Source organism: Trichogramma pretiosum, unplaced genomic scaffold (assembly GCF_000599845.2).
Source record: "Trichogramma pretiosum strain Unisexual culture from Peru unplaced genomic scaffold, Tpre_2.0 scaffold1, whole genome shotgun sequence".
Classification (NCBI taxonomy): domain Eukaryota; kingdom Metazoa; phylum Arthropoda; class Insecta; order Hymenoptera; family Trichogrammatidae; genus Trichogramma; species Trichogramma pretiosum.
Genome location: NW_019641703.1, coordinates 5,583,143 through 5,609,538, shown reverse-complemented (window position 1 = coordinate 5,609,538; position 26,396 = coordinate 5,583,143). Strand labels below are relative to the sequence as shown.

At 43.9% G+C, this 26,396-nt stretch overlaps 1 protein-coding gene across 1 annotated transcript in view; it reads right to left on the bottom strand.

The window, feature by feature from the left end:
* Nucleotides 1-26,396, bottom strand: part of LOC106657598 (protein timeless homolog) — a 125,651-nt gene that overhangs the window by 85,361 nt on the left and 13,894 nt on the right. The window contains exon 14 of the mRNA XM_014379200.2: nucleotides 12,652-12,749. Within this exon, the coding sequence (XP_014234686.1) occupies nucleotides 12,652-12,749 (98 nt within the window). The remainder of the gene's footprint in view (nucleotides 1-12,651; nucleotides 12,750-26,396) is intronic.

The following is a 26,396-nucleotide window of genomic DNA, read 5'->3' as shown; positions in this document are numbered from 1 at the left end:
GCTTTTACACTTTCAATTATTAAAAATTCGTACGTGCGCCATCTAGCGGTAACTCAAGTACTAATTATTGTTCATGTCGGCGATGACAGTCAGGCTGAACGACATCTCAGAAGAAACAACTTTCGACCGTCTATAATAAAAAAAAAAACAGGTAATAATGTACTAATTCGCACTTTGCGCAGCGGCAAAGAAACAGTCGCTTTTCGGGCCGCTGGTACGACAGAACAATTTTGTTTAATTCTTTTTTACAACGTGCGTAGTATTTTTACGACCGGCAACGTCGTCTGTCTACATTCATTGCCGCACGGATGAAAGAGAATGAAAAATAAAAAGAAGAAGGAAAGTTGCATCCTAAGGCAAAACTTCCTCCTAGTCTGTCGCAATTGCTACATGCAGCAGCAGCAGCAGCAGCAGGTAGCGTAATTACACAAACGAAGTAAAGTAGCAACGTCGTCGTCGTCGTCGTCGCCGACGTCCTTTGCAGAATCAGCAGACAGCGCGGCAGGAAGGAAGGAAGGACGGAAGGAAAAACTGCATGTGTGTGCGCGTACATATATCTCCACTCGAGATACATCACACACAGACGAGAGAGAGAGAGAGAGAGAAGCACAGACATATAAGCGTGTGCGCGCGGGGGTAGGATGTGTATCCATTGCCACGTCGTTGGAGAGAACGAGAGAGATAGAGCCAAAGAGGCCAGCCAGAGCGTAAAATGACGTTTTCGCGAGCTCTTCTCTGATGCAATATGAACGATACGCCGTCTGAGCGTGTGCAGTATAGGAGGACGAGCAAGTAGCAGTAGTAGTAGTATGGTGGAGGCAGGCACAGGCTGAGGCAGTAGTATAGCGGCGGCAAGCGTGACATTTACATACCTGTATTATTCAGACCATCTAGTTATAGTAGTATACGGCTTGGCTCTGCGCTTGATCTCTCTCTCTCTCTCTCCGCGATGTTATATTCAAATTCTATAGCTAAAACGAGCGAGCGAGCGGCACCTTGTTATTTCACTCACCGGCGGAGGAGTAATAAGGCACACACCGTGGCTATGGCCTTGATTCGTCGGCTATACACATACACACGCACGCGCACACGTATTTTATATATATCTGTGCACGACGGCAAAGAGAGTTAAATAAACCTCGTATGTGTACGGCTGTTGAGGGTGAACGTGTATGTGTGCCGGCGACGTATATTATAGCGTCTTTGGGATATGTTGCAGACGCGACGCTCGTAGAAAAGAATATTCTCTTCGCTGTGTGTTATGTATATAAACTTGCCACGGTGCGCTGGCAATAAATGGAATTTTTGCTCCTCTGGGCATGTACCGCGCATACCGTATAATAATAACACGCCTCTTTTCTTCAAGCTGCATGTATACTTAATAAGTATACGGCATTTTTCAAAACGCGTGCGACGACGGTAAAAAAGTGGAGCCTGTGTGTGTGTGTGCCTTGATTGGCTTTTTTGTCCCGCTGCTCGACGCGTGCGGACTACTCCTTTTGACACGACTATACGCGTTTTGCGCTGTAATAATAATATATAAAAAATGCGACGCTGTACATGTGTACGTATATCATTATAATCTTGACGAGCGCAACGTATGCACGACGGCTCTTGGTGGGCTCGACGGAATTTTCGATGCGATCGCGAGAGAGAAGATAGAGAGAACTTCTATGCTCGCGGATCTCTCGCGCGCGCGCACTCGTTATTCAATTTATAATAATATATTTCCCTCCCGAAAAGCAACGGCTTAGGTAGTTAGTACAAGTTCATTTTCTCCTAAATTATTAGCGCGAGATACCGCGTGCTGAGACTATAGAGACTAGAGACTCTACTACAAGTTTGAACCGCACTGCACGTATATGAGCAATTCCGGAATTTAGTTTCCAATTTTTCGACTAAAAACGGAAAAAAAATTTTTTCGTTGGACGCATACTATGAACATTGGGTATTGTTCTTGAAGGTCCTAGGAAGCTAAAAAAATGCGTGAACATGAAATTTAAAGATAGGTAATTTTTTTCTGGCTACTTTTGTGTTCTAGGGCCCGAAAAGTCATGTTTTCGCGTAAATACGAAAATTCACTCAATTTCTAAGTGGCTGAAAAAGTATTAAAACTCATTTAAAAAAAGTGACTGACTACTCCATTCGATTGTGAATTTTCTTAGCTTCCCGATGGTGAAATCAGATTTTTCGATACATTGCATATTCTCCGAGAAAATCATCACAAAACTTGCCAAGCTAAAATATCTTGAAAAAATCAGTGCGGAAAAATAGCTTTTTTTGGTTTCTTTTTGATTTTTTCTGATGAAAATTGAATAATTCGGAAAATCTGATACTGCCATGAAAAAGCTGAGGAAAAATCCAATCGAAGCCATATCTTCATTTATTTTTTCCGTCGAATTATGAACGAGTTTTGATCGTAGCGAGCCGCGCAACGCTGAAAACTTCGCGATCACGATTAAAACAGTTCCGTAACAGAAAACAGCGAATACAGTAAAAGAAATTGGCTTGTATATCATTATAATTCGACGGAAAAAATAAATGAAAATATGGCTTCGATTGTATTTTTCATCCGCTTTTTCGTAGTAGTATCAGATTTTTCGAAATATTCAATTTTCATGAGAAAAAATCAAAAAGAAACCAAAAAGTTCACTTTTTTCGTACTGAATTTTTCGAGATATTTAGCTCGGCATATTTGGTGATGATTTTCTCGGTGAATATGCAATGTATCGAAAAATCTGAAATCACAACCGTAAAGCTGAGAAAATTTCCTATCGAATGGAGTAGTCAGTCACTTTTTTTAAATGTGTTTTGATACTTTTTTAGCCACTTAGAAATTGAGTGAATTGTCGTATTTACGCGAAAACATGACTTTTCGGGCCCTAAAACACAAAAGTAGCCAGAAAAAATTAATTACCTATGTTTAAATTTCATGTTCACGCATTACTTTAGCTTCCTTGGACCTTCAAGAACAATATCCAGGGTTCATAGTATGCGTCCAACGAAAAAAAATTTTTTCCGTTTTTAGTCAAAAAATTCGAAACTAAATTCCGGAATTGCTCATATAGGTATATACCCACATCACACATGCATAATACGTATCTTAGAGTTTCTCTCGATGTGTGTGTATATAGGTATACGTGCGTGTAACGCATATAACAACGTATAATAAACGCGACATTTGGTTTCCCGAGACATAACAAGAAATGTATTTAATCTACATAATAGGCAACGGCAGCAGCGGTACTGGTGGTGGTGGTGGTGGTAGTGGTGGCGCAAGGCAAAAACAGAGAAATCATAAGCCATTCTGGTATTCGTGTGTGCATGTGGTAGCGCGAACGTATATTATATGATGGAAGGAATCTAAGAGCAAAGCCGAAATAAATGAATACTCCTCGCTTACACATTGCCGTATATAGCAATAAATTTATTACTCGCGCACTGCGCGTATTTGCTGTCTTTTATTCTCGCTCGCGCGAAATACATCTAAAATAATACTCGCGGCAGCGGAGCCGAGAGTTAGAACGGTACATTTTTAAACCATTTCTCGCTCTCTCTATATGGATCGTTACGAAGCCCGCTCCCTCTCTTCTTTTATACGCGCAAATTCGCCTTTTTACAGGGTGATATAAAACGAGGAAGACTTACAGGCGCGCGCGCGCCCCTTTCCCATCTAATCGAGCAAGCGTTAACAAGAGAGAAAGAGAGAGAGAGCTCGTCGTGCGCTACGTGGGCAAAGGACCAAAAATAACCGCAAGCTCTGCAGCAGCGGCAGCGCGTATTATTACGTACGACTAAAAACGGCAATTCTCAAGGGCTATTTCTTCTAAAATGAGAGCGACTCTTTAAGCGCCTCTGCCGATCGTCCTATATAGCGCGCTCTGTGCCTCGGTGAAGGGTGTGAGGGCGGCAGCAGCAGCGGTGTGGTAAGAGGTGAAATCGATTATTTATACTGCGCGGCATAAAGAGGGGTTGAAAATTGTCCCTCGCTCGCGCGCGCGTTCACGAGAGAAAAGAGAAGAGAAAGAAGAAAGAAGAAGAGAGGCTTTACTACGCGAAAGAGCGCGACGCAGCAGCCGGAGCAAAGAATAGATTTCAAATTTCTCGTCCTTAATGCAGGATAATTACGATGGCGCTTGTGTGTGCAGTAACGCGGCCAGGCGGGCGGCCGAGAGCCGGTGCTACAATGTGTATGAATAGATTTTGCGCTCTTATATATAACGACGAAAAGGTACACCGCCACCACCACCACCACCACCGCCGACGAAGCTCTCTGCCAGTTTTCCAGCAGATGGAACAGCAGCCGGAAAGAGCAGAGAGAGCAGCAGCAGCAGCAGCAGCAGCAGCAGAGCACGCGGCAAAGGAAAAGAGGGAAAAGCGAGAGAGCAAAGAGGAGGAACGCACGATTTCATGGGATTTAGACTTCAATCATAACTTTATTAACGAGCACTAGAAGTTATACGCCACTCGCCCTTCTCTTCCTCTCTCTCTCTCTCTCTCACTCAGCGTGCTCAACTTGTGTCTGTGTGTGTGTAGGTGGGTGCGTGCAGAGTTTGATAACACCAGTACGAGCGAGAGAGAGAGAGAGAGAGAAGGGTAGCAGTGGCTTCTTTCCGGATGCGATACTCGAATGGCTTTTCTGGTCCTCTGTACTGTAACTGCATTAGTAGGCACGATGAAAAAGGTTCGACTGACTGTGCGTAATGTTGCTATTTTTCTTTTCTCCTCTTTCTTTTCTCTTCTCTCTCTCTCTCTTTTTTTTTATTCAGCCCTCAAAAATCATACTTCTAAAGTTACAAACTAGTACTCGGGAATTTTTTTTTTCACCCAAATAATTTACTTCTGTAAATTAAAGTAGTGGTAGTAGTAGCTGCGCGTATAAGGTTTATTTTGAAGCCCTTTTTCAACCGGATATATCCACGCGTGCTTTTTTATATTCGGCCCTTTCAATTAGCAAAAAAAAAGAGAGAGAGAGAGAGAGAGAGAGAGAGCGAGTAAAACGACTTTTCGAGTAATTTTCATTAGAAACTTACAACGGCAACTAAAGCTGCTGACGGCGAGTTATATAGCATATAGTACAGTCACAGAGAGAGAGAGAGCTATACCGTACGAATGAGCCTATATAAAGCGCGCGCTGTACGCGATTAAAAGCGTTTACTTAACATTTCGTTCCGTTGCGCAAAAGTGCAACACGTTGCTACATACAACGCTATAATATATACATGCTGCACCTCGCCTTTCTTTAGCCTTTTTTCCTGCGTGTGCAGCACTGCACTGCACGCTTATCGCCACACGGTCGCGCTCGGGCACGTACCCAGTATATATACCCTACTACGTAGACGAGGCATATAAAGTCGAGCCTCGTCATTTCGAGTTAACGCAGCGCGCACCGCCGAGGAGGACGTTGTAAAAGGGCTGCTCTACTGCTGCGCTGCAGCTCCCATATACCATAGAGAGAGTTAGATAGCAGCTCGGCGGCGGCAGCAGTCGTAATAGCTGTGTGTGTGTGTGTGTGTGTGTGTGCAGGAGAGCTGCAGGCGATCCAAGCGTATAAAGGGTCGTAGCCGTCGTCGTCGTTCTCGTCGGCGTTGAAAAGTTTAGTCTGCGCGCTGCGCGCGAGTATCCGCGACTAATGACGGCTCGTTTCTACTTCAAGTGTTACAAGTCGCCCCCGCTACTACGAGACTCTCGACGTCGTCGTCGTCTCTCTCTCTCTCTCATTTCTAGGATATTTTTACCTCTTGGCGAATTATACCCGCGACTCGCAGCTTTTTTAACGAGTCGCGCAAGCTCAGCCAGCCAGCAGCCATGCAGGCACTCTCTCTCTCTCTCTCTCTCTTATAACGCAGCTGGAAATCTTTCTCTCAGCTTTTTTCTCGCAGTGTAATGTGGCTATACTACTGCTGCTGCTGGTGCTGACCCTTAGAGATTGTGTATAAAGTATGTGAGTTGACTTTACGCGCGCGCGCACAACTTTTTTTGACTCTATTTTCTTTTTTTTTTTTTTTTTTTTTCTTTAATCTTTTATTTTCAACGCTGCACTTGACACGCGTATGGGCGAGAGCTGCCTACGNACAAAGGAAAAAAAAAAAAAAAAGAAAAAGAAAACGCCGAGAGAGATAGAAGGAAGAGCTGTTACTCGAGACTACTTTGTATGTTTAAATTTTTACGATTTCCCGAGACTTTCGGGCGGCGAGGGGGGCGAGCTAAAGCTTAAAGAAAAGAGTCAACAGCTTGAGAAAATCAAGATTACTTTGGAAATGAAACAAATATCTCTGCTTCCCTGCTGCCGCTGCTGCTGCGGTGAGTTCTGCGTGTAATATATAGGATGTTCGAGCGCGCGCGCCCTCGAAGGGAGAGAGAGAGAAAAATTAATATTTCTGCTCCGCGAGTCGATAACTCAAAAGCTCCTCGCCCGATGTAGTGCCTAGAAATCTTCCTCCTCTCTCTCTTTCTATATCTCTCTTTCAGCGACGGCGGCGGCTCCTGAAAAATCGCAATTTATGCAAAGTATCTCGCCGGTCTAATAAACCATATCTCCCTCTCGCTATCTTCTCTTTCCGCACTTTTGCCCCCCTCGCGCGTACGTAGCCCGCTATCCTGACCGTGTGCGTACTATCTACCATCCCACGGCGCGATAACGGCGCCCAAAGTCTAGGAGAGATCGTCGGTGGAAAAAACATTCCCGAAACTCGTCGTCGTCGAGAGCTTCGCTCAAAGATTTATCGGCCTGATACGTGTCGACCATCGATACTCTCTCTCTCGCTTCTCCCTATGGCGCACGCATGTGTGCACGTACGACACAACGCGACGGAGAGAGAAGAACGTGGCATATCGGGGCTCTTTTTTCACTTTGGCAGTCGCGCGATGTACCCGAGATATTGCGCAAACGCACATAACGTATACTCGTCGCGCGCGCCTACATAAGCGTTTCTGTATTATTATGTACGTGTGTGCATGTGGGTATACACGACAGTATGCAAGCACACACACACACATATAATACAACACAGAGAGAAAAGGAAGTCGACGTTTAATTAAATTCGTGTCATGATCTACGCATAACGTACACGCGCGGCCGAGCTTGCGCGCGTGAGTAGGCGGAGGTGCTTCACCTACGTACATACATATAATACAAGTATATGTACAGAGAGAGAGAGAGAGAGAGGCTTGCAAAGCTGTGTGTGTGTGTGTGCCTCGAGAGAAACGGGTTATTACCAAAATGTCTTTGGCGTAAAATGGCTCGGGTGTGTGTGTGTACACTCGGCTGCTGCGTCGCGCGTACGCGTCGTTCTTAATATAAATGATGCCGTTTAGGGCGTTGCAAATGAGCGGGCACGCGTGTACGCGTATACATACGCGTAGCGCGGTTATTACCCAGCTCACTTGCCATTTGAACTTCATCAACTTTCGACTGCTGCTGCTGCTGCTGCTGTAACGCGCCGTCGTCATTACTGTTCGAGCTTTTTTTTTTCACTTTTAATTTTTCATTGCTTGTCGCGATCAACTACTGACATGGTGTTTTATGCCCTCTGTCGGCGCTCTTTCTCCTCTCCTTCTCACTTTCTACGAGCTGTTTTCCTCATCCTCTTTCTCTCTCTCTCTCGTTAAGGAGCAAGATGTTATAAGTTTTTGATGAAAACCCAAGACTCCCGCATAGTTTTAAAGGCAAAAGCTCGACGTCGAGCTGCTGCTGCTGCTGCTCCTGTCTGTGTCTGTGTCTGTGTCGTCGTCGACGCCGTCATTCGTATGACTTATTTTCTTGCCTTATTGCATTTCATTCTCCTCCCTTTCAAGCTAACTATATCTCTCTACGTAACATCAAATAATTTCTCCAACTTTCAAACATCCTCACTCTCTCTCACGGCGCTGACACTTTAAACACTCCGCAGGGCACTCGTATTATAAGTACAACATTTTGCAGGCGCGTCCATTCAAACTTGGATATTCCTTGCACGTTTTCGTGGCGACTGCGACGGGAGGGGGCCTATACTCTCATCAGCGTGTAGTAAGTTTTCCGCGCCCGAGTTCGTGTATACATACATACACACACAGAAAGACATATATACGGTAAATATAAATGTGTACAGCTCCGCAGTGTGAAAAGCCGAGGCAAATTAAGCGCGCGAGTCTCTCTCTCTCTCTCTTGCCCTCCCGTGACTTTCCATTTATGAAATTAAGCTTACCGGCGAGCGAGAGCACGCACGGCGGCAGCAGCGCAGAGAAGCTCCGAGGATATATCCGAGAATAGCGAGAGCCGTTTTCCCTCTTGTGTAAATTTTAATTCTATGAGGAATTAGCGCGATGACGTTTATCTCTCAAGACGATATCGGCTGAAGATATTAATTTCCTCGAGGCTGCTGCCACCGTTGCTGCTGCTACTACTGTGGTCGCAATGATAAAATAAAATAAATATTCGATTCAACAAATTGCCCTGCAGGATCCACCACCACCACGCAGGGTTATAATACTTCTTTGTATAAGTAATACGGCTCTATCTCGTCTTAATTAAGATAAGAATGTTTGCCTTTGGAACGCGCGATGAGAGAGAGAGAAGGCGCGCACGCGAAGAGATGTAAAATTAAATTTTCTTAATTAAAAAAAAAATTCGCCTTTTGAAACAGCTCGATCCTGCGCAAAAGATATAAATTTATATAACTGGTAAATATTGACGTTCAAAGAAAAAAAAAAATAAGTAAGAAGAAGAGAGTAAGTCGAAACTGAACACTGCAATTTTCGAACACTCATCCAAGCTGCAAAGCTCATATACACACACAAGCGCGCACACACGAGCACTCGAATAAATTGCAATTGTTGCGACGAGCATATTGCTTCGGGCCTATAGTACTGCTGCTCGCGCGCATTTGTAAGTATATATTCTCGAACATTTTTCTTCAAAGAAAATTCGCGTATCGGAATGTAGCAGTGAGTATAGTAGCACTTTACAGGAGTCTCGCTTTGAGCATTTTCTCGAGACAGGGAAGGAAGAGCGCCGAGTCTGAATTCTATACCTTCAAAAATAAAAATAAAAAGGGAAAATATATAATTACGTCGAGACAAAAAAGTTGAAACGGTATATATTTATACGCGCGCGATCGCGACGGGGTTCGGGTTGAATCGTCTTCCGTTTTATATGGGCATGTATATAAGGTATCAGAATCATGAATATGCGATGTGCGCGAGCAGCGCCCGCAAGCACACCCAAATAAAGCTTCATTATTTTTCCATAACACTTAATAAGCTCTGTTCTCTCGGGACAATCCAACGCCCATCATCGTTTTTATAACTGTCAAAAGAGCTCGCGCAGGAGAGAGACGTGCGCTGCTGCTGTGGCGGCGGCGACGGCGACGATCGACACAACAACGAGGGGTCGCGTCCCCCCCGACCGTATATACACGTAGCATCAGCATCAGCAACGACGACGACGACGGCAACATCACAACTCCCAAAAGAGAGGAGTACTACTATGGAAAGGATGGCTTAAAAGGCATCGTTTATACGTGTATATAGTCTCGAGCGCGAATTTAATTTAATTGGCCTAAAGGCTGGAAAGAGTGGCCGGCGCTCCGTGCAGAAAGAGCGCCATGGGCGCGTTGATTGCGCAAGAGTCTAAACGACGCAGAGAGAGAGAGAGAGAGTGAGAGTTGCCCGCTGCAGGACGTCTGCGTGTTGGCTGTAACGCGCGGTCTCGTTAATTAAAAATTGTTAAAGAAGTTCGGTCCGCGGGGTCGGGGGACGACGATGCGGACGATCGATCGAGAGAGGCTAACTTTTGCTCGCAGCTCGGACTCTCGGATCGCTCCTGCGCGGAAACGTTTTCGTCGGGCGTGTTGAGTTTTTAGCACGCGCGTGCGACACTGTGTTGGTACTGAGATTTCTCGTATACAGTCGGTATTATCGATGTTTGATTGACGAAAATCATCTACGTTGATTAACAAAAAAGAAACGTCGTCAACGAGAAAATAACGCTATAACGGTTCGGACGTTCTATTAGAGGCCGTAAGTGACACAATTATCTAAAGCTTTCGAGTTATGGATATATATACTCGACGAAACATTTTTCGCCACTTGCGGATTTACAATACTCCATCTAGCGGTGGAATCGAAAAGCTCGCAATCAAATGCGACACCTTTCATTGCGATAAATCTTCTAACTAAACGAATCCTAAACAGATTCTGGAATAATAATCCTTACATTTTTTAAAAAAAATAAAACTTTAAAATAGTAAGCAACTTCACGAGAACAGCCGTTAGAAGTAAAACTTTAACCAAATTCTTTAATCGACACAACTGAGGCCCAAAACTTATTATTATTGAGGTTTTCACAAAAAGAAATTTTACTTTAAAAATAAAAAAGGAATACGCTCGCAGCTTGCCCCCCGAGTGTATTTGTTTTGGTCAGGACAAATAAACGCGCACATACGTTAGTTCTAAAAAATGCACGCATATATTCGAAATTAAAGGTATAGAGGAAAGCGGCGATAAGCAATAAATCATTCGTTTATCCAATTTCTCACCGCATCATCTTTCTCTCTCTCTCTCTCGTTCATATATAACCCAATACACGCGATAAACAAAAAGGAGAGAGAAAAAAACAACAACAACAATCCATTTCCCACGGGGTAGCTCGTGTTTTTTTTTTCTCCGTACGCGCAAACAACGCTGCCTGCACGCTCGCGCAGCAGCGCGTATACATACCGCAGCAGCAGCAGCAGAGCGCCCGCGGAAAGCTTCCACATTATACGATACACAGATCTGTGCCGCGGCGCGTACACAACAAGACCGCACAAATCATCAATATTTCACCGTGAAGTAAGAGCCAGAGAGAATAAATAAAAAGAAAAGAAGCGGGGCATCGATAGCCCACCTTTCCTCCTCCTCCTCTTACCCTAGTGGCGCGGAGAACTTTGGAGCAGCAGCAGCTACGCGTCTATACACCCTCTTTACACACAAAGAGAGAAAGAGAGAGAAAGGGAGGTAGAGGGAGAACCGAATGCGCACGCGAGAGCCCGTGTCAATAAACTTAATTCACGTTTCTCCTGGGAATTAAATACGCTCTGTATATATAGTACGCAGCCTCGCATACAGAGAGAGAGAGAGAGAGAGAGAGAGAGGAGCAGCAGCTACTGTTGCTCGGGCGCTGTAAAATACACCTCATACGTTTCATTATTTATTAAGCCTCCACCACGCAGTAGCAGTAGCAGCAACCAGCGAAAGGGTCCCAGAAGGTGTGCATAAGCGCGCACACACGCGCGTGTGTGTGTATGAAACGCGACATACATATATAGAGAAATGTAAGGTAGCAAACAAAAAAGGCACGCGCAGCAGCTATACAGCCGCAGCAGCAGCATGCCAGACCTCCATGCATATTCATACATTTTTACCCCGACGAGGTAGTTGGAAGAGGGAGAGAGAGACACATAGGAGGTGGAAATGCTCCTCTCCCGTATGTATGCGTATACCTTGTATGTATATATGCGCCCTCCACCCGGCCTGTTCTGCGATGATCGTTCGCAGAAAACGAAGTGGAGGCCCTGCATCATGTATACGATTATACGAATCTTGAATTTCTTCCTTTTTTTTCCCTTTCTTTTTATAAATTTGCATAGCTGCGATAAAGTAGAGAGAGAGGAAAGAGACGCGAGATGCGCGTCGGAATGCGCAAATGAAATGTACATGGGGGTTTTGTGTCGAGCGCGCGCGCCAGGCAGATAATAATAAAAAAAAGAGGAAGAAGAAGAGGGGTCGAGAGAGTGAACTGCACACACACTTAAACAATCGCGCATAATAAATATATTTACACACATTCCTGGAGAGATTCGTGCGTGAAAAAATGTCAAACAGCAGAAGCAGCGCCTGCAACAGTGGCATTTGCCTATAGTAGCACTCGTCGGGCTACAAGTACGTACTCGGTTCGTTAAATTTCAAGTTTGTGCAGCGGCAGCAGGAGCAGTAGCAGCAGTACCGGTATACATACACAGTGTGCGGATGTAAATACGATGCCGCGCGTTGCATCATCATCTCTCATCTCTCCATCTCTCTATATCTCTATAGATAGAATAGTATATAATTGCGAAAATTATGACGCGCGTTTCGCGCGTGAAATCGGGTCAATTAACGGGGTGCAGAGGCAGCAGGAGTATAAAACTAATTTTTGCGACGAGAGAGTCACGAGTCAGCTGCTGTTGCTGCCGCAAACACTGTGTAACGATATTCTATAGTTATACGTACGTAGGTATACGTATTTAACAAATACACAGAGAGGGATCAAGAGAAGGAAAATCACATATATAACGAGCTACGTTAACGGGGAGGGCATCGCTATTCATCGTCGTCGTGCGCTTATTCAATATATATAATATGGACGATGCATCGTATGGACTCTGGAGAGCGACGGAAATTAGGTCAAACAGCAGTCGATATGTTCAAAATATATATTCAATAATATATATCTCTCCTCCTCTTACCTCTGCTGCTGCTGCTGTAAATCGCATTGGGGAGGGCGATGACACACGCTTCGCGCGGCGCAGCGGTGGTCGATCGCAATCGAAATTCGTACTCGTACGAATATAAGTATATATAAAATGTCTATTTTGAATTGGGCACACTGTGCATGCGATATGTGTATATATACGTATGTAAAGTACTCACCACCGAGATCGGCCACGTAAATTTCGTGCAGTATCTTGTACTCCTCTTCCACGGGCAATTCGGGCCGGCCGAAATGATCGTTCTCGGGCCACACATCTCTGGAAAAAAAGGCACACAGACGAGTATTTAGTTTAAATGATTTTATCTGGGGCATCTTTTGTAGTTTGAGAAAAATAGAAAGAAAAAAACGCATAATGGAGTTCGGGTAAAAGGCAGATTTTCGAAAGAGAGAACTTAATGCTGAGCAATGAACATCGCTCCTATACAAATCCTTCATAGTATATACGGCGCTCTACAATGATACTTCAATTCAATCCTCTCTTGGTCTCCTTCTTTCTCTCTCGCTCGCTCTCTTGGTCTCTTTCCTATTCCAACGTCGCACATAGCACGAGTGTACACCATACATATCATATATATCTGTATACACGCGCTCCGGAGGCAGACAACACAGTCCAATCTCTCGCTCTCTCCATTATAAAAGGAGACTCTACGGTGTGTAGGTATATATATGCTACCGACTACTACTACTACTACGTGTGGTGGTACTCGAGTCGGTCGTACGGTCCAAGATCAAATTGACAATACACGCGGGGAGGTGGTAGCAGTAGTGGGTGCTGGAAGTCGGTAGCAAACGCGAGCGAGACGAGGCAACGAAAGACATAGAGTGCGAAGCAAAGGCGCCAAACTCACTCGACTGCACGGCAATGTCTGTGTGTATGTGTGGGTGCCGACAGAAGCTACAGCTGCAATCCTTCCCTCCTGAAACTATACGCATACGTGTGTGGTACGACGACGGCACGAGGGAGCTAGACAGAAAAAGCTGGCACGGGCGACGACGATTTTACATATATATACGGACACAAGTGTGCACGCGACGACGATGTCGACGAACTTTTGCGCCGTTTCTTCTTCTATTATATATATTTTTTCCTCTCTCTCTCCTCTCATTTTCTCTCGCATATAGCATTGCTGCACACAGCACGCGGGCAGGAAAGACTCGCGCATGTAGATAAATAGAAAGGAACATTGAAACTTTAGCGGTGCATAAATAGTTTATAAGTTTTTTGCCCTCGTCGTCGTCGTCGAGCCGACGCGAGCGAGCAACGAGCGACTTTTTCGCGTGTATGTGTGTATGTGATTTTGCACGCGCGCGAGCTTGCGGATACATACGCGTGTAGCCATGTATCGACGATGATGTAGCTTATGTATAAATTGATGTAAAAAGTTTGCGTAGGGAATGGGCCGCAAGAAATTATCCAGGCAAAACTACCCGCGCTACGACATTTTTCGAGTGCCCACGCAAAAGGACTCGTATCTGCAGGAATATGTACACGACGAATTAAAGTTTCGCTTCGATTTCTCAACGACTCGAGGAAGGAAGCAGCTTTGCCCTATAGCATTGGGCTTATGAGCATCGCGTGATAGAACTTGGTAAAAAAAAAATTTTTTTTTTTTGCCCCGACGACTGCGACGATTGCACCGATCGAGGAAAACTAGAGATTATCGTCGAGTATCGATGAATGGGTGAATTTTTCTACTTTTAGTTGACGTATTGCTGGCGGAAAAAGATGCGTGTATGAAAAGAACTTCGAGCAGCTTCCTCTTTACGCATTTGAATACACACGCGCACGCAGTGCGAAAAAGATAAAGATTATGTTTCCTATTTTTAAATTATTCATGAGAAAGGGTAAATGGTAAAAAATGCATGACGAAAGTTTTTTAATCAGCACAACTAATTACTTTCGAAACGTATATCGCAATAAAACTCGCAATGCACACGCGGCACGCAGAGCCAGCCGCGTAGGTAGGTATATATGACTACTGACCCAGAGGTAGCGAATATCATAGCTGCTACATTTATATACGAATTTTTTCGTAAAACTTTGAGCGAGCACCGCCGCCGCTGCTACTGCCATCGTTGTGTAGTCTGTTCTCTCACTCCCTTTCGCGATATAATTTTTTTTTCTCTCGCTAAATTCAACTCCGAGCCAGAAGTTGAAATTTCGTCATTAATGTCCACGTAGGCCATGCTATAATAATTTTCAAGATGTTATTGCAACGCGCGGCGTATAAAAGCCAACTATTACCCCGCAAACGCGCGCAGGCGGCAAAAACTTATGTGTGCAGAGAGAGAGAGAGGCTCGCCACCCCCGCGCGATCCGAGCAGCAAAAAGAAGAAACGCGGCGCAGAGAGCACGGAGGAAAAAAGCAAAGCGAGCAGCGAATGGAGAAAGTTTTGACGTGTCGGTAGCGTAAGGAATGGCTGCTGCCGCCGCTGATGCTACTATTGCTGCCTTCGCGCATACATACGCGCGCGGGGGTGGGTTTTAGATCTCTCTCTCTCTCTCTCCCCCGTTCTATATAGTTTATCCTATGGTATTTGCACGTATGAGCACACGCGTATAAAGCGCATCTATATGTATACACGGGCAAACGCGCGAGTTGTTGTTGCTGCTGCTGCTGCTGCTCTTCTCTCCGCAGGCATAACGCGCGGCAGCATTCCATTTCACCGAGAAACGGAGTAAACAACTAGAAGATATGAAGTGACTGTATGTATACGCGGCCGGTAATTCCGCAGACGGTAATGCAACACATATACATGCATACACAAATGGGCACTATAGAGTGCACGATGAAAACAAAATCAACTATGGCATTCGGTCGACTGTTGCTTCATATATAACAATGCTGCGGTATAAAAACTCGAAGTACGTAGTTACGTATTGAAAATTTTTCTTTGTTTTATTTTTTGTGTTTTTTGTTTTATATACCGACCACTTTATCGTGCGGTTAACATCAAAAATAAATCGAGATGCATATGGTTGTATTTATAATGTATACGCGTTTTTCGCAAATCGAGCGAAAAAGCATTCGGTCGAAAAAAAAGTTGTGATACGAACCACTCGTTTCATTTGCTGTATCGATAGTTCTCGAGTGAGGTTGCTGTGTATCCTGTTAAAATTATTCGTGAATTTCAAGGACTTTTAATGGACTTTAGTAACGTAACGTTTAAAGAGGCATACTTTTATGATCTTTCACATCTCTACCATTTTTACTCTCAAAAACCAATGAATTTTATGTGAAACATAAAATACCAACACAAAAATGTATGAAATAGTACTGATACATTGAATATAAAAAAATTTCGTTTACATTTATTTGATCACTGCGTAAATTTCCAAGTAAGGACTTCAATACTGCTTTTATTTTATGAAATTTACAATACTCGCATTAAAAGTAACGCAAAGTGCTTGAAAATTACAAAAGTTTAATGTATTCATAATTAAGGAAAGCACGTTGAATTATTTTCACTTTTTTTCAAACACACAGTAGTTCATAAGTTACCGCTAGACGGCGTCTGGCCGAATTCTCGTAATCCAAAAGAAAAAAGACAAAGTTTTAGTATCAAAAGCGAGATTTCATGGCAAGAATTCCTGAAAAATGATTTCTGTTCTTCCCTAAAAAAGTATTGATTTTGAAATTTCGTTCTTCAATTTTTGATCTAAAACCAAGAGCCAAGTGGTTAAGGGTGATGAGACACGTGCCTATTCTTTTCCCGTCCCCGTAGGTACGCAACTGTTCTAATTTTGAATCTTATCCACACACGTGAATCTTTAGTTACTATTAAGCGCCACGTGTGTGCAACAAAAAATCCAACCAACTTATACACGAAAACGTTCGTTTATATCTACCTACGCACTTCAGGCCGCTTAGCGTATTAAACACATCAACGCGTTGCGACGACTCTCAGCGAGAAATTTTACGCTCGAAACGCGTACACACACTCGCGCGCGGACTCGAATCCAGTTCAGCGAGGCAGCGGCGGGGGAGGCTGTTTTCCAACTTTGGGAAGCAATTTAGAATGAAATTGGCAGTATATAGGGAGCGCGGCAATACGGCACACGCCGACGACGATGACGACGACGCATTTCTGCGCGTTTAACCATCCAGTACTACTACTCGTTCGGGGCGCGGTGGCACTCGCGAGCGAGCTCGAGTGCAGCAACAACAGTTACGTATACGCATATATATCTATTTACATTCGAACGGATGAGAGACCGAGAGAGACTCTTTAGTGCGTTGAACTGTGCGTTACGTATGTTACGACGAAGCTTCGATTTTTTTTTCCATCAAATTGATCAGCGAGCACGAGCGATATTTCGAGGCGCGCCGTGCACATGTACCGGCTCTCTGGAATCGTCGATGTAAAGATACATGTGCAGGGCGCGCGCCCCGGCTTCGCAAATATGCATATCGATACATTTCGTTCGACTAGCTCACTTTTTCTGTCCGTCTCTCTCTCTCTCTCGTGAAATCAACGAATGCATAAGGCTTCCATCGCGCCCGATATAACCGTTGAAGTTTACAGTTACTCGCTCCTATTTTTATTATTATTTTTTTTGTTGTTGCCCGCCCTACGGACTCGGGATAAATTGAACTGGTCGTTTTTTTCCAAAAACGTAGCAAAGATACATCATTTTATTGAAATGGAAAGACTCATCCCTGTAGAGTAATGGAGAGAAAGAGAAGCCGTGCAAGTGTATAGTTGCCATTCGGACTCGGTAAATTGAACACAACTCAATAAACAAATGAGTAAACATTCTTGATTAAAACTTCAACTAAAGTCCCGGTTAAATAACACCCCTGCCTCCCTCATCGAGCTGTGCAGGCGAGGGTCGACCGTGTGTGCGTGTGCAGCAGTGCCGTATGATTTTCATCAACCTTTGAAAAGAAAACGAACGGGTGAAAATAATTAATCGATGAGTCTATCGTCAAAGCCCCATACATTTATAGGAGATACATTCGTGTTCGCGGGGGATGATTGAAAGGTTATTTTTTTTTTGCTTTTTTTCGTTTTTTCATTCGCGCGCACGTCGAAAATGGCTTCGCATTTGTTTTTCCTCTCTTTTACCCTCTCGCCGCCCGCTCTATATATATACTATATATCTCCATCGAACACCAAGAGAAAGAGCGAGGATACTAACACTTCAAAGGGACTCAACGAGCTTAAATTGCTGAAAGCTTTGGTCGGTGGCGGCGGCGGCGCTCTCGCGCAAAACCAATAAGCTGCTGCTGATGCTGCCGGCCAGGTCAGACGTGGTGCTCTACGTATACGACGTGCAGCAGCAGCAGAGGAGAAACTGCGCGTAGAAGCCCTTTTGATCGAAGGAAAAGAATGGAAAGACTAAAAAGCGGGAAGTAAAGCCCGAAAAAATATAGAGGCCAATGGTTAGTAAAACAAGGATAAGCCGCTACATAAGGGAAAAGAGAGAGAGAGAGAGAGAGATAGACTATGCTATACACGTGTACTGCTGTTGCTGCTGCCTGCCTGCCTGCATTGATGAAAAAGGGCAAGTTATATTGACGACTAGCTGCCGACGGGGCACACGCCAACGGTATAGTACGTCAGCGAAAGATTGAGAAGTTAACTCGCAAAAGGGAAACTCTGTCTCTCTCTGGGCGCGCGTACCGTATTGTGTCGTATTTTAAATCTATCGAACTTCCCCGGGGATAGACTGGGCTATGGCCGGGACCTCCGCAGGTAATTTTATTTATTGGACAATCGTATACATATATAGTAACGCGCAAAACACAGAGCAGGGGAGCAGCAGCACGACTTCAATTTTCCAACGAAACTCGCGCTTCAAATTCAAAGAATCAGCACACAATTAATTTTCACGTAGCGCGCGCGCGCGATCACGAATTGAATTTTCTCCGCCTCGGCGCGAAAAAAGATCGCGAGCGATCAGTATATGGTTCCCTTTTCCTTCCTCCCTCGAAATCGATTTTCCACATCGCTTCAACGAGGAGAGCTGCTGCTATACACACACTTTCATACCTCAAAGGCTCTCTTGTCTCTTGATAATTCTAAAAAGCACGCGCATGTTAAAGTAAAATCCTGCTGCGTTCACGTATACACATACACAGACTCGCGTGCACGGAAGCGGCGCGCGCGCGCGAGGGCACATAAATGGAAGTAAGTCGAGATAGAACATATTTCTCTTACCACTTGGCTTTTCAGAGGCGCGCTTGCAGGCAGTATTATAGCGGCAGTAGCAGCAGCAGCAGGGGATAGGAAAGAAAGAGCTAAAATCTAGACTGACGAGTGTGTGTGTGTGTGTGTGTAGGCAAGCGATCGCGAGAAGAGAGAAAGAGAGAGAGACACACACATACATGCACACACGCACACGACGGAGGGAAAACCTTTTACACTTCTCGTCGCTCAGTCAGTCGCTGTCGCTCGCGCGAAGCTCGCCTGAGTGAATAGAAATCCATGCAATTCAGCCATTATTCTTCGATTTCGAGTCCACGGGATTGAGTGTGAGTATGTGTGTGTGTGTGTATGTGCGTATGCGTGTGAGAGAAAGAGCGAGACGACAATTGCATGTGCTTCATTGTACCGAAAGCGCGCGTGTGTATACGCGCGCGCGCCAGAGAAGCATTCAGCGATCGCGAATTCAGCGAAAATTCAGAGAGCTTTCACTTGATTGCTCGACGCCTCTCGGTACATCTTTCACTGCCGAGAGTCCTCTCTCACACACACACACAGCAGTCTCCGTAGGTATGCGATATGCGAGGCAGGGGGTGGCTGTGCGCGCACACACCATCTTTATTCAAAGTCGAGAAAATGCGTGAGCTATAATATACTACGTGTACGTACGCGCGTGAGCATTGTTAAGGATTTGCGCGAAAATTTTAATTGAAATCGGCCTCGGGGATTTGCGCCACTTCTACTACCCCACCGGTGTGCACCGCAGCAGCAGCTGCTGACGCCGATGCTAGCTCTGCTTCGATAATAGTTGTGTATAGCCCAACCACTCGAGAGGCGCGTACTGCACTATAATACAGTACCACTGCTGGTAGGTTGAGTCGGAGTTTTCTCCTGCACTCCTCTTCTCTCTCTCTCTCGTCTTTTTTGTCGTGTGTATATAAGTTTATATATACATAGGTAATTGGCTGCTTGGCTGACGCACGGCTGTAATGGAATTCGTTCGCTACACACGTTTTTCTATTGGTCTTTCCTTTTTGTCGGTCGCGAGAGTTCTCTCTCGTTCGTTTAGTTTCGTCGTCGTCGTCGTCGTCGTCGTCGCGGTTGTGTATAAAGAAAAGAGCGCGAGCGAGGGAAAAACTTGATGGATATATATAGGGTCAAAATTAAAGTGGATACTGCGTCTTCTTCTTTGTTTTTTTTTTTTTTTTATATAAGCTGACCGATAGTAACTGCTCGCGAGTGTTTCGTCGAGTGCTCGCATGCACACGTTTGGTAGTACTCGGAGTGGACATCGAGAGAAATTTTTAAACAAAAAGTAATAAAGTCGAATGATAGTGAAATTTGTAAAATAGTTGAGATTTCACTGCGATAAATAATATCTTTTCAATTGCGAAAGACGATTAAACATTTTCATTTTATTTTCAAGTTATGTTAGATACTTAGATGCACAAGCTTTGTTTGCTGCGTGTCTTTATCTGAAAAATAACTGATTTAATACTTTTTCACTCAATCTAATTTTAATTCTATTATTTGATATATCTATTCTAATTTCTACTTATCGAAACATTTATACAGAAGTTGCATGCTAAATTTTCATCATTTAGATCAGTAAGTCGCCAATAGATGGCGAACGAGAAATTTGAGCAAAACTCGCAAGTGCTAAGATAATTTTTTGAAATAAATTAAATTTGTATCTGCTTTATTAGCATATATAGCGGTTGTCATAATTTCGCAAACATAATGAAACGGAATACTCCGAGAGCTTGGAGTCAACGCGACTAGGTAACTCGACTTTGTTTTTCAATCGGCGGGACACAACGACACGCGGACTACGTTATGTGCCCCGCGCTCCCTACTCGCGATCCCGCGAATCGTCGGTTTATACTGTCGTTCAAAGCGCAGGAAATAATACACCATCCGGATCTTTATGTACGCGTATAAAAATGCGCTCAAATACACTTTACGAGGCCAGTAGCAGTGTGCAGGGCTTCTCTCTCTCTCTGCGTTGGCCGCGAGTAAGAGAGAGATAGACACACACACACACTCGCCCACACAGAGAGCAGAAATACTTCTTTTATTCGAGCGCAAAATCGAACGCGCACCACGCGCTACGAGTATTTTAACGTTCGATTTACAATATCGACCAGTGCTGCTGCTGCTGCCGGGGGTATATGGACCGCGATAACAGCAGTAAACGATCCCGAAATTAGCTCGGTGCGCAGCGCGATTCGAGGGCATAAAAACTCTCTTTGACGAACAATAAAAAAAAAAAGAAAGAAAGAAATGGGAGAGAATTGACGCGCTGCACCCGCACCGATATCCCCATGTGTCTTTGACGTGGTATATAAATCGCTCGCTCGGGTGAATATATTTTATTCATCATATCGTCGTGCGCGGCGCAGAGAGTCGTTGCACATCCATATATTTATATCATGCGCGACGAGGAAGAAGTGAATGTCGTTTTTGTTCATTTCTAGGGTACATATAATACTGCTACACAGGCGTACATATACACACACGACTCGCGAAAGAGATACGTATATTTGAATAAGACTTTCAAAGACAAAAAAAAGGACGCAAAGAAAAGAGAGAGAGAGATACTCGAGCGACGAGCGCGCGAGCTTGTAAAAAAAAAGCGTGTATATATAGTCGCGAAGAGCAAAGAGCAAAAAATTATAGTTGCACACACGATTTCTCGAAATATATTTCAGTCGATATGGTTCGACTTTTCTCTCTATCTTTCTCTCTAGGTCTTTCAAGAGCGCCAAGCGAGCTCCGGAGCACGCGAGCGTTTTATATATCTATCTCGAGAGCAAGAGAGAGAGAGTTTTGACTTTTATCGAGCGCATATTTCTGCAGTTGTGCGGTTGGAGAGATTTTTCTCATCTGTATATCTCGATCGTAGTATTTTGTATTAGCTATTTCTCTCGTTGCCCTCAATTTGTGGCCTTATAATCATTGAAAGGCATCCAAATTAACCACCGATTCCATAGCAGCTCCCAAGGCCTTTAATTAAATTACTCGGCGCTTCGACGAGATAGCGTGTGTTGCGCGCACATCGCAAACATAGCGATGCGCGCGCGCGCCTAGAACGAAGGCACGATGCACTCGATTTATATGTATAGAAAATAATATTTATATATACGTCTGCAACAATAACACAAAACTCGTTAAAAGATACAACGAGTTTTCATTGTACCGCTGCTGCTGTTGTACTGTACTACTTCGCGAGACTAGAGTCGAGCTCGAGCGCCGAAAACGGTAAATCTCATTCGGGGCCAAAAACACATACATCTTTTGGCGCTTTCTTCCCATTTTCTCGTCACAAACCCTCATTGTTTCTTTCTAGCTTCCCTCGCGCGCGTATTATATCGCGCACAATACAACGCGACAAAATCTCGAGCTGCAGCAGCAGCAGCAGTATCAGCTCTGCGAGTCTCGGAGCTGCTGCTGCTGAAATTTCGAGCGAGAAATCCGAGGAGCGAGTACCTCAGAGCTTGTATTTGCTAGACAAACGAAGCTCTCTCGCACTTGCACACACACACACACGTACGACGAGCGGGTGGTACCAGTAAGTACGCCACCACCGCCGCTGCTGGAAGTTCCTTCGGGGATCTCTCTCTCGTTCTTTGTGTATGTGAAGTTGCGGAGCAAACTGAGAAAGAGAGATAAGGTAATAAAGCGCGCGCGCGCCGCTTGCGCTCCGGGGGCATTATTATACGCGCGTATTATATGTACCCCCCTCTAACCCCCTGCCAGCACGTGAATCTCGAGGTTTGTTATCATCAATATTGCTTAATAATCATTATCTTCCGTTTCTTTGTCTCTCGATTCTATGTGCGTATTATTATACGCATACCTGCGACGACGTCACCGTCGACGACGTCTATCTCTTATATGTATATATGCGTCATTCGTTTTGTCAATGTTTTAATTTAGAGACAGAGACGCGGTTGGTTCGTACGTCGTCTCTCTCTCTCTCTCTCGCTCTGATTAAATTACGTCAAATGAATTTACTTTCTTATACGCACAGTAGTCACGTATTTATATACCATCTTCAAAAGGCGCTATACATTACGATGGTTGCCGTGTATATTTCAAAACGACATCAGACGGTTGCAAATTGGATCTGACACGTAGCGCTACGCACACATACACACACACACACACACATCGACAAAAGTTGCCCATACATTATATATATGTACGTATCTTTGCGATGCCCTCGAGCACACTTAAATACGCTCCAAATAGCGGGGGTGTTTATTAACTCGATTTCATCTCAATGTAATTTGACTCTCTTTCTCTGGTGCCGAACACCTATATATATACCTACTGTACTACGTACGGCCAGCGAAGAAGACGAAGACCTCGGCGTGGCCTCCGCCGCCAGGCAGAGCTATCCTCGACTCTCCTGCTCTCTCGTCTTTGGGCAAAACTTCTTTCCGATCCCTATACTAGCTCGTACGAGCAACTTAGCCTCACCCTCTCGCCCTCGCCTTCTCTTATTCTCTGCATGTTCGTGCGATGATCGCGCGCAACTTCTCTCGGCTACCCCCGACCGCCGCCGCCCCCGATGAACTATGGTATTTTGATACAGTTAGGAGAAGCCCAGTAACCTATCTCTGGGCGGCGGCGGCGGCTTCGGTCGTCCATGCGCGCCGAGAGAATCCTTATCGCGTTGATTGTTTTATATACGGGAAAATTACGTTGGCTTTATTACCACCGCTATACGCTTTTCCTTAGAAAATTATATTTTCAATGGGGGAAAATGTGATTTTTAACGAGCGATATAAGCGCGAGAGAGAGAGAGACTAGAGCTCGTGCGAGCATTAAATTTGCAAAGTTTGCCGATGGTATAAAAAATACACGCGAACAAACGAACGAGACGAGATTGGGACAGCAGCGCATGAAAGTGGATTCAGGGCTTTGAAAATTGCGACCGTATACGTTATACCATAAAGTCTGTATTGAGCGGCGTACGCTTGACCCCCCTGTCCCCCTCCTTCCTCTTTTTCAGCAGCGTTATATGCATGTATAAGAAAGCTCTGCTAATCCAACAGCTTGGCAAATTCATGAAGTGCTAACAAATCCCTTTTGTAATTTTCGCCCTTAGAAATTCAGAGAGTAAATATCATCGTCGGTCTCTCTCGCTCTCTCCTCACACCGAGCTCCATCTCCATTGAATAAACAAATATTTGACGTTCAGCCTGCAGTATGAGCTACCTTAACTCTCTCTCTCTCTCGCTTTTCTACCCCTTTTCGTCGTCGTCGTCGTCGTCGTAGTCGACTATATACATGTATACATACGCGTATCTACGTTTAGCTGGGTTTTGCCGAGTAGGCTTTTATATACCGTTATAATACGGTCCATTGTGTGCACAACGATGCAAACAGAGTGTGTAGCCATCCGACCCCCCACCCTCATCCGTGTGCTCATATATACGAGCAGAGAGAGAGAGAGAGAGAGAGAGAGAAGACGATACGCCGGTTCCTCGACGCCGCCACCACCACCACTGCCACCGCCGCTGCCTTTTCTTTCTGACTGGCTTCTTGGCTTGAGCCACTTAATCTTATACCTACTTTAACCGTACTTACGGCTGCTGCATGTGGAAATGCGCGCGAGAGCTTAATCCGCTCGAATTCGCGGTGAATTTGCATTATGAAAAGTCGAGCTCTGCGCGCGCGTCGACGACGACGACGACAGAAATGAGAAGGGAGGATGGGAGGAAGGAAAAAACACAGTTTCGCTAAAAATATCCCAGCGCACGGCTAATCGTGTAAACAGTATTTGGCCGCATTATATTTATTGAATCGTAAAAATACTACTGTATACTTCCTTTATTACGTACAATCGAGTTTCGCAGCTCGACTCGATTATCTTATAACGACGAGAATTGGCAATATGTACTTCCGCTTCGTGATCGCTGCTTCGTTTGATTAATATATCTAACTAATCACAAAACTCGATGCGAAAATAAAAAAACAAGGAACACTATTTAGGATGATAATGTATTGTCGCATATTGAGTCTTTTAAAAAATGATTAAAATTAGAGACATTAGGCGCATACGAAACAGAAAAATACATACATTAGAAATTATATAATTTATTTAATTCAAGTGCATATCACTTTCAGAAAATTGAAGAGATAAATCTTAAATCTCCCTTTTGCTTCTTACGAACAACAAGAAGTTTCATGAGTTTATGATGAGCTTTTTTAATTATTCAAGTTTCAATTTTAAAGCTATTAGTACATAATGCTAAAACTTAGCTTTTTCTCTTTTGGATTCCGAAAAATCTATCATACGCCATCTATCGGTAACATTCGACATACGTGAAATTTTCAACACATTTGCATTAGTTTACATTACAATTTTGTTTCCAAACATAATGAGTTACTTTTAATACGAGTATTGTAATTACAAGTGTGAACAATCTTAAATCAAGAGAGCCATGTCCCAAGTAGAAATGTAGAATATTTCAATTATTAATTAATAATTGGCTAATTGTGGGCCAATGAAAATTTTTTGAGCGTAATTGTAACATCATTGATAAAAAAATTAATTGAAATAATTTGCCAAGGCAATTATAATTACAAACGTAAAACTCATTTACTTATGCAATTATTTTAACTTTTTTACTTGCAGATTTACAGATAAAGGTATTCGACACCTAGTGTCGAAGATTTGAAGTAGCATTGTCGCATTCAAAGTGGTTAACAACTGAAGTAAACTTTTTGAAACTGAAATTTCTATCTTCACGTCGTTGAAAATGCGCTCAATAATTACGAAAAAAAAGTTATAAAAGAAACATCATCAAAAACCAGACAATTAATGGATATGTATTTAAAAAAAATTTAAGTAGTAATTTTTTTATCAATAGGCCACAATCAATGTTAAGCATATCTAACAGGGGGCAAACGTGAATAATTAAAAGTACGTATTTTTTTACGATAAAAATTGCTCGTTTCTTTTCCAGCAGTAACAGCAGTAGCAGCTAGAAGTAATACATTTTACGTGAAAAGTTCAACAATAGAATAAATTACGTACTTTACGGGACCGGGCTTGAATTCATATGCGTGGATATACAAATGCTGTGTATAAGGAAAGCTGTCCCTGCTGCGCATGCATACGTACGCGATATACACGGCAAGAATATCGAGTTGATAGAGGCAATTTTCAAGCAGCCAAGCCCACGTCCGCTCACTCTCTTTTCTCCATCTCGGCGCGCGCTTTTTCTTACATTTCGAGATTCGCTTCGTCTGCTGCTCGACTTTCCTCTCTCTCTCTCTCTTTCTCCTTTTTCTGTTGGATAAACAGCCCCGAGATTTGCTCGCGTACACACGTATTTATACACACACACTCGCACATACACATAGATTTGCTCGCGTATACATGCAGAAAAGGTAACGGAAAAGATCGTCGGCAGACCAGAGAGCAGTTCCGAGAGAGAGAGAGAGAAGGAGGCAGGGAGAGCAATGCACTTCGACACTTTGGGATTCAGCTGCTCGTGTATTCGAATAAATTTCGAATTTATTTGCTTGTAAGCGTAGCCAAGGCAGCACGAAGAGAGAAAGAGGAAGAAAAAAAAACGTCATCAAATTTTTATTAGCCTCGCTTTAACTCAGAAGAAGACGACCGAATCTCGAAACCCGTCGTGGAGTTTCGTCGATATGAAAAAGTTGTCAGATAAAATTTTAGAACATATAATGCATCGTTCGAACCATAATCGTAGATATACTTCAAATAGAT